Raw genomic sequence first — 7,362 nt, forward strand, 5'->3', positions numbered from 1 at the left:
GTGGGGCAGGGCCAGGGCTCCCAAGTTGGTAGGCGGCACTAGGGGGTCAGAGGTCAGCACCCACCCAGGGTCTGGAAGTTGAGGGCAACGAGCTGGCAGCCCACGTTCCAGAAGAGCTGAGGCATGTAGTTGGAAGAGTCCACTCGGGTGCCCTTGGGGTAGATGCGGCTGAGCTGCTGCTTGTTGTATCTGAGGTCAGCGGTCAGGGCCATAGTGTCCAGGGCCGGCCCCGTCCCTCTGTCTTCTCCCGCCAAGCCCAGTGTCCCAGGCCCCTCCTCTTCTGGGCCTACCCTCTGGGCAGGCCCCCAGGGCCCCACCTAAACTCACTGCCTTTGAGTCTACGAGGCCAGCTCACAGCGGCCCTGTGGGTCTCTGAGACCGTAACCATGTGTGTGCGGGAGCAGGAAGCCCCATCTTTCTCCCGCTGATGGTTTCAAACTACCGACCTTGCAGATCGCAGCACGAGGCCACCAGGGCTCCTGAGCGCCCACTCACGGACGGTCCCACCCCAGGCCGTGGGACTGGAGACCCGGGCCTCCCACCCCGACCCCTCGCCAGCCCTCGGAGGATACTCCACAAACTCCATGGGGCTCTTCGTGAGCTGCTCCAGCGCCTTGGTCTCCACGAAGGAGGACATCTCGAAGCACTTGTTCCTCTCTGGGGCGGGCGGGCGGGCGGGCGGTTGTCAGGTGCAGCAGGGTCGGCCGGCTTCCCTCCCCACCCACCGTGCCCTCCCCTGCCCCCACTCACTTCGGGCAGCCTCAAAGGACTTGAACTTGACAGGCTCGATGTAGTTGACAAGGGTGGACATTTCCTCCGTGGCGTTGACCTCACTGCTGGCTGTGCCCTGTGGCCCCAAGCCTGGGTCAGCACTCCCAGGAGCAAGTCCCCCCATCACCCCGCACCTGACGCAAAGGAGGCGCTGACACCCCCCCCCCCCAAGGCCACGTCCTGGGAACCTAGGCCCACGCCACCTCCCCTCCTGGCTCCCCTCACTTGGCCTGACGTGCCTCTTCGGCCTCCAGTGAAGCCGTCCTCATGACACACACCCCCCCCACGGAGGACCCCAGCCCCCAACCAGCCTGGACTTCCTCTCCCAGAGGGCCTTGCCAACGTGCCCAGGATGGACCACACCCTCCCAGCTGGCTCCCTTTCGCTGATGGAAGCTGCAGCCCCTCCCTGGAGCTCAGGGTTCAATGCCTCAGTGTCCGCCCCAGCCAGCAGCCCAGGCGGCCTCTTGCCTCTCTCCTCTCAGTCCGCCCCAGCCAGCACCCCAGGCGCCCTCTTGCCTCTCTCCCTTCAGGCCCTGAACAAGATCCTGGACCTCAACATGCCCAACACTGACCTCCCGCTGCCCCCTGCCCACTCAGTCCCTTTTCAAACCCAATTCCACCTGACAGCCAGAGGCTTGGCCACGGCCACCTCCTCTCCCCTTGAGCTGGGTCCTGTCCACTCTGCCATTGGCACTGTCCAGGCCTCTGTGCCCTCCTCCTGCCTGCCTGCCCCCAGGGCCTGTGCACATGCTATCCCTGTTCCACCCCCCACCCCCCGGCTCAGCCTCCCGCCTCCCAGGCCCAAGTCATGGGCACCTTCTCAGGTCTGTGCCTCAGACCTGCCGCTGACACCCATCTGGGCTGAATTTCGGGGTGGGTGGCATGGGCCAGGCCCCTGCTCACACGCTGCACCCGCCCCCTGCCTGGCATGCAGTACGTGCTCAGTAAACGCTCAGGAAATGAACCACCTGCCACGGGCCCTCACTTCCTGCCCACGGGCCCCACCTCATCTGTGGTTGGCTTTTTGGGGTCCGCCTGCTCCTCCTCTTCTTCATCTTCCTCCTCGTCCTCCCGGTCAGTAGGCCCAAGGGCATCTGCGGTCCGGCGTGGCCCCTCCTCCCCCAGAGACTTCCGAGGCTCCAGGCAGAGCCTCTCGGGCCCCGCCTCCTCCCCATTGCTCAGGCCTGGAGTGCTGTCGGAGCTGGGGGACCCTGGAGGGGGCGGCACAGGGAGTCATGTTCAGGAAGCCCGGTGGGGTGGCGTGATGTGGCGTGGCGTGTGAGTGTGCACACGTATGTGTGTTGTGTGGAGGGGACGGTGGGAACCCAAAGGGTGTCGTCCGAGAGAGGGCAGAGCTCCAAGTCTCAAACCTGGAGTAGTTCGGAGCGGGGGCGGGTCACAGGTTAGGATCTGGACTTATATCCAACATGGAGGTAGGCAGGGCGACCCAGGGAACTGGGGTACACCAGCCAGACTCCATGGGGGTAAAGGACATGGGGGGGTTACAGGTCAGGGGGTTGGTCAGACCTGCAGCCAAGGAGGCGGCTAGCTGAGGAGACAGTGCAGGGTCAGCCCCCAAACCCAGGTAGGTAGAGGAGAGGCCTCTAGGAGGGGCCTCTAGGAGGTGAGAGGTCAGCACCGGCAGCTATAACAGCAGGAGAAGTGGGCGGATTTGGAGAGGCGGGCACCACACAATAGAGGCCAGGGATTAAGGGTTGTATCCAAAGCAGGAGAATACGGTCCACTGAGGTCAGAGGTGAGAACTCAGCCCTGACCTCGGGGAGGGTGGGCTCTGGGAGGTGAGCTGTGGAGGCTGAGGAGTTGGGAGCTGAATGGGCCCTGTGGCCAGCGGGTGGGGGAATGGGAGCAGGGGGGGGGGAATCCTCGATGAGGAGAAGGGTCCAGGGAGGAGCAGAGGGTCCCAGGGACGTTAGGGTCGGGGTTCCCAGGTGAGCCGCTGGGCAGGGCCGGCCATACCGAGCGGGGGTGAGGAGGGCTCACGGGGGAGAGAGCCCTCGCTCAGCACCGAGCTGCTCTGCTCCAGCGGCCGTTTGCGCACAGAGCTGCCGGGGACGCCGCCGCTGGGTTGGTGCCGCTTCTTGTTCTTCACCAGGATGCGGCCCATCAGGTCCTGGGGGCTGGGCAGGGGGACGCCTGGGGCCAGCTAGGGGACAGGGCCAGGTCAGGGCCCTGGAGGCGCCCCGGCCCCGCTGCCCGCCCGCCCTGCCGCACAGCGGAGCCCCGTACCGGGTACTTGTCCAGCGGGTCGATGAGCAGCGCATCCCCAAAGATGGCGCGGCAGTACTCGGCCATCTTGGCCTGCTGCTTGGCCCTGCGGGAGCAAGGTGGGTCCAAGATCAGGGCAGGACCTGCCCCGAGGTCACAGGTCGCCACGGGAAGGTGGCGCCGGGCCGGCCGGGTTGGAGGGCCACTCACGAGTCCACGTGGTTCTCGAAGGAGAGGATGACGGGGTAGGGCGAGGTCTTAAAGGCGGTCTCGGCGATGGCCTCGAGCACGTCGCGCAGGGGCACCTCCGTGGTCATGGTGAAGCCGTGCGTGATGAAGGGCTCCTCCTCGGGGGGCCGCCCCTTCCACACGTCCAGCTCCACGCAGCGGCAGCCCCACAGCAGGGCCTGGCGGTACATCTCCACCGACGAGGTCCCCGCCAGCTGCCCCGCTGTGGACAGGCCTCCGTCACCGGGCCAGCGGTGGCCCTCCCGGAGGCCGGCCCTGAACCGGGCCACGCTAGGGACACAGAGGCCCCTTGCAGCAGCCAAGCCCCGAACCAACACAGACCACCGGTCCCCCGTCAGGTCCACTCTGGCCCCAGACGGTGCCGAACGGAGCTGCTCCGTGGTTGCAAAGGCCAGGACCTTTGAGATGGCCAGGACTTGCCTCCTCGGCACCCCAGGGTAGGTTCGAACTGCCAACCTCTCGGTGAGCGGCCGAGCACGTCACTGTTTGTACCGTCTGGGGCTCCCACCAGGAAGGGCCCTGACCGCCTGCATCTCGGTTATCTGTGGAACCAGCACTGTCTCCCCTAGAACACGCAGGGCAGCGCCCGTGCCCTCTCACCCTGCCCCTGTGCCTGCCCGGATGGGCACCAGGCAGCTGTCTACCAGAGCTTGCCTATGGGTGGGGTGCTTCCCAGGCTCACCCTCCCATCACACCCACCCGGCCCTGGGACTCATCCCACAGCCCCAGCGTGCCCCACTCCCTCCTCCCACCTTGGCCCAGAGCAGCCTCCAGCCCCTCCCGTCTTGAGGTCCCACAGGCCCTGCCCTGCCTCCAATCCAATCTTACCAGCATCTGGTGTCCCCTTCTGAAACCATCCCACCTCCTCCAAGCCTACTAGCACCTGGTGTCCCCCTTCTGAAACCATCCCACCTCTTCCAAGCCTGTTCACCACCACCCGGTACCTCTCTCCCTCCCCTCAGGATGCAGCCACCTTCCCATATGCCCCCCGGCTGGGGCCTCCCCCCTGCACCCCAGCCAGGCAGCTGTTGGCTCTGGGCCTCCCACAGGCTTGTACCTGGGCAGAGCTGACCACGACTCCAGTCCTTCCCTAAGAAAGCCCTGCCTGACCACCCACAAGGCCAGACGGACACTCCCACAGAGAGGCTGTCCCCCAGGCCTGACTCTGGCTCTGCCTGAACCTCGGTGCCCAGCACCAGGCCCAGGCCCAGGAGGGCGGCCAGGGTGGCCGAGAGCAGCTGTCCACTGCTGGCTCACCTGTGAGATAGGTGTTGTGTGAGGAATTGATGAAGTAGGAGCTCAGTGGCTGGGTCATGTCTGCACTCAGGTCCAGGGCCTCCAGGGGCAGGATGCCGTTCTCCTCGCCACCCAGGTAGCGGCTGAAGCCCTCCATGGACATCTGGTCTGGGGGCAGGGGCGGGGGTCAGCCAGCCCCTGCCCCCACCCTTTGTCCATCCTTCCCTCCTGGGCCGGCAGCGCACCTCGTTCCAGGAACTGCTGGTTGGGCTCGTACTTCTCCACGAGCAGCCGGGCCTGCGAGGGCCGCAGCGGCGGATACAGCACCTCATTGAGCCTGGGGTCACGCTGCTTCTGGTTGATGAAGTCCATGAGCTGTTCCAGCGTCAGGTACGGCTTCCCCTTGGCGCCTCTACACGGGGCGGGGAGTGGGCTGAGCCCTGCTAGCTCCCCACAGCCTGCCACTCTGGCTCTCACCCCGGAGGACTTGGGTCCCCAGCACAGCTCTACACCCACCCAGATCCAGCACCAGGGACCGGGGCTCCATCTCCCCATCCGCTCGCTGGCCACCCAGTGCTTGGCCCGGTGCCCGGGTCTATCAGCGCAGGCACGTCTGAGCCCCTCTGTCCTCGTCCAGAAGGTGGGTTGATTAAACTAGCCCTGCAAGCACCACCCTGAAGGGGCACTGATGGGGGAGTTGGGTACAAATCAGGCTAAGAGCAGCAAGGTCAGCAGTTCAGATCCACCAGCCACCCGAAGGGAAGAAGGTGAGGTTGTCCGTCTGCTCTGCCCGCTAGGGCATTAGGAATCCGAATGGCTCCGATGGCAGTGGTTTGGGCCAACGATTAACATGGAGCCGCGAACTGATTACAAGGATCTACGGATAACCTCCTCCCTGGGGGATGGACAACAGGAAAGTAGGTGAAGGGAGACGTCGGACAGCGTAAGGCATGACAAAACGATAATTTATAAATTATCAAGGGTTCGTGAGGGGCAGGGAGGGAGGAGGAACAATGAGCTGATGCCAAGGGCTCAAGTAGAAGGCACATGTTCCGAGGATGATGATGGCAACACATGTACAAAGGTGCTTGACACAATGGATGGATGTGTGGATTGTGATACGCGTTGTACCAGCCCCCAATAAAATGATTTTTTAAAGAAAAAAGAAAATGATGGCAACAAATGTACAAATGTGTTTGACACGATGGATGGATGGATTGGGATAAGAGTTGTATGAGCCCCCAATAAAATGATTTAAAATAAATAACACCCCCCCAAAAAAAAAACAACCCACGAAGCCTCTTTCTCCCCTGCCATCTGTCCTCCACCCTCCACAGCCTGCCTTCTTCCCCTGGCTGGCAGGGGCTCTGGACAAGGGCGGGTCAGTGGCAGGGGAGGGGCACGCTCACTTACATCTCCAGCAGGATCTTGTCAATGTCCGGCCGCAGACATAGTTTGTTCAAGAACCGCTCAAAGATGTCCAAGGAGAACTCGTCGGGCCGGATGGACTCACTCTGGGGCCAGGAGTCCAGGGTGAGAATCCAGGGCAGTTGGCTCCAAGGAGGGGGGCAGTGCCCCCGGGGACGCTCCCCACCCCTCTCCCCAGCACCACCCTCACCCCACTCCACCCACCCGGTTGAAATTGAGGCCACAGGACTCCAGAGCCGTCTCCACTCGCTTCTTGTCGGCAGAGAACATCTTCAAGATGCTGAAGCAGACGGAAGTGGGCAGGGTCAGGGGTCAGAGGTCACCAGGGCTGGGGACAGGAGGGAGGGTGCTGGGGGGAGGGGATGCTCACTTCTTGACTGGAATCCGCCCATCCTGGTTCACCTGCAGCTTCAGCTTGGTGTACCTGGGAAGTTGAGAGAGGGGTCACACCTGAGGGTGGCCACCCGCCCGTCCTGCATGCGCGCGCGTGTGTAGGCACACACACGTGTTCCCAGGGTAGTCCAGGGCTCACGCTTTGCGCAGGAAAGTGTTCCGAGAAGCATTCTGAGCCAATATGTTCACAGCCAGCTTAAACAGCTCGTCAGCCCACACCTAGAGGACAGCAGATGGAGAGCGGTGAGCTGGGGGGCAGAGGAGCTGACCGGGCCACAGACCACACCCTGCTCCGGCTCAGAGCACAGCCCAGGGTGCAGTGGCTACTCACTACGTGACAGCTAACTCAACACCTGTGCCGGGGGTGTCCCCAGGCCGCCCGAGGCCCCAGCCCACCTTAGCTGTGTCATCCTGCACCGCCATGAAGTTCAGGAACGTCGTGTTCACCGGGTCTGGCCCGGCCACCACCGTGATCAACTTCTCCTCCAGCCGGGCATCTGGACCCCCCCAGCCCAGCACTTCCCGCATCTTGGGGTCCTGATAGGCGAAACAGCAGGCTGAGGAGGGGTGCCCTGACCCACCCACCCCCCACCCCCCAGGGCCTCACCTCCATCCTCCATCAGTCCCGGACATCAGCATTCACCTTGGGCAGGCGGGCATAGCGGCCCGTCCGGGTGTCCCTGATGGAGCTGATGTCCAGCGTGTCCACCTCCTGCGAAAACAGACAAACAGATGACCGGGTGGGTCTGAGCAGCGGCTGCAGGGAAAGGCCCCAGGAGCACCCCCACCCCCCCCCAGGCTCCTCACCCAAGCCAGGGAGTGGCCACCTCCTGGCTGGAGCCCCAGCTTTGCCCCCGCCCTTAGCACTTCCTGTCTAGGGAGCCGTGAGAGAGGTCACCAACAGCTGGGCCCCAGCCCCAGGGGCAGGGGGCTCCACGCGGGCTCTGGCACTGAGTAACCCAGGCCAACACCCACCCTACCATGTTGGGGCCTGTCCAGTACAGGAAGAAGCCATTGGGGTCCACTCGTAGAGTCACCAGGTTCCGACTGGAGACCT

The 7,362-nt window shown here is 63.8% G+C and overlaps 1 protein-coding gene across 3 annotated transcripts in view; it reads right to left on the reverse strand.

The window, feature by feature from the left end:
- PLCB3 (phospholipase C beta 3) overlaps positions 1-7,362 on the reverse strand; it is a 13,535-nt gene extending 6,173 nt beyond the window's left edge. For 2 of the 3 annotated variants that reach the window (XM_045297275.1, XM_045297274.1), the window contains exons 1-16: positions 7,286-7,362; positions 6,949-7,017; positions 6,702-6,842; positions 6,445-6,524; positions 6,283-6,336; positions 6,117-6,192; positions 5,898-5,998; positions 4,730-4,896; positions 4,506-4,652; positions 3,210-3,450; positions 3,021-3,105; positions 2,751-2,937; positions 1,779-1,984; positions 751-847; positions 573-657; positions 65-189 (exon numbers count right to left, since the gene is read on the reverse strand). In XM_045297275.1, coding sequence (XP_045153210.1) covers positions 65-189; positions 573-657; positions 751-847; positions 1,779-1,984; positions 2,751-2,937; positions 3,021-3,105; positions 3,210-3,450; positions 4,506-4,652; positions 4,730-4,896; positions 5,898-5,998; positions 6,117-6,192; positions 6,283-6,336; positions 6,445-6,524; positions 6,702-6,842; positions 6,949-7,017; positions 7,286-7,288 — 1,864 coding nt within the window. In that variant the 5' untranslated portion in view covers positions 7,289-7,362. Of the gene's footprint in view, positions 1-64; positions 190-572; positions 658-750; positions 848-1,778; positions 1,985-2,750; positions 2,938-3,020; positions 3,106-3,209; positions 3,451-4,505; positions 4,653-4,729; positions 4,897-5,897; positions 5,999-6,116; positions 6,193-6,282; positions 6,337-6,444; positions 6,525-6,701; positions 6,843-6,912; positions 7,018-7,285 lie in introns of those variants that run through there. The other variant, XM_045297276.1, reaches the window with a different exon arrangement.

The sequence above is a fragment of the Echinops telfairi genome, unplaced genomic scaffold (assembly GCF_000313985.2).
Source record: "Echinops telfairi isolate 266 unplaced genomic scaffold, ASM31398v2 ScPeMD7_7417;HRSCAF=8455, whole genome shotgun sequence".
Lineage (NCBI taxonomy): Eukaryota > Metazoa > Chordata > Mammalia > Afrosoricida > Tenrecidae > Echinops > Echinops telfairi.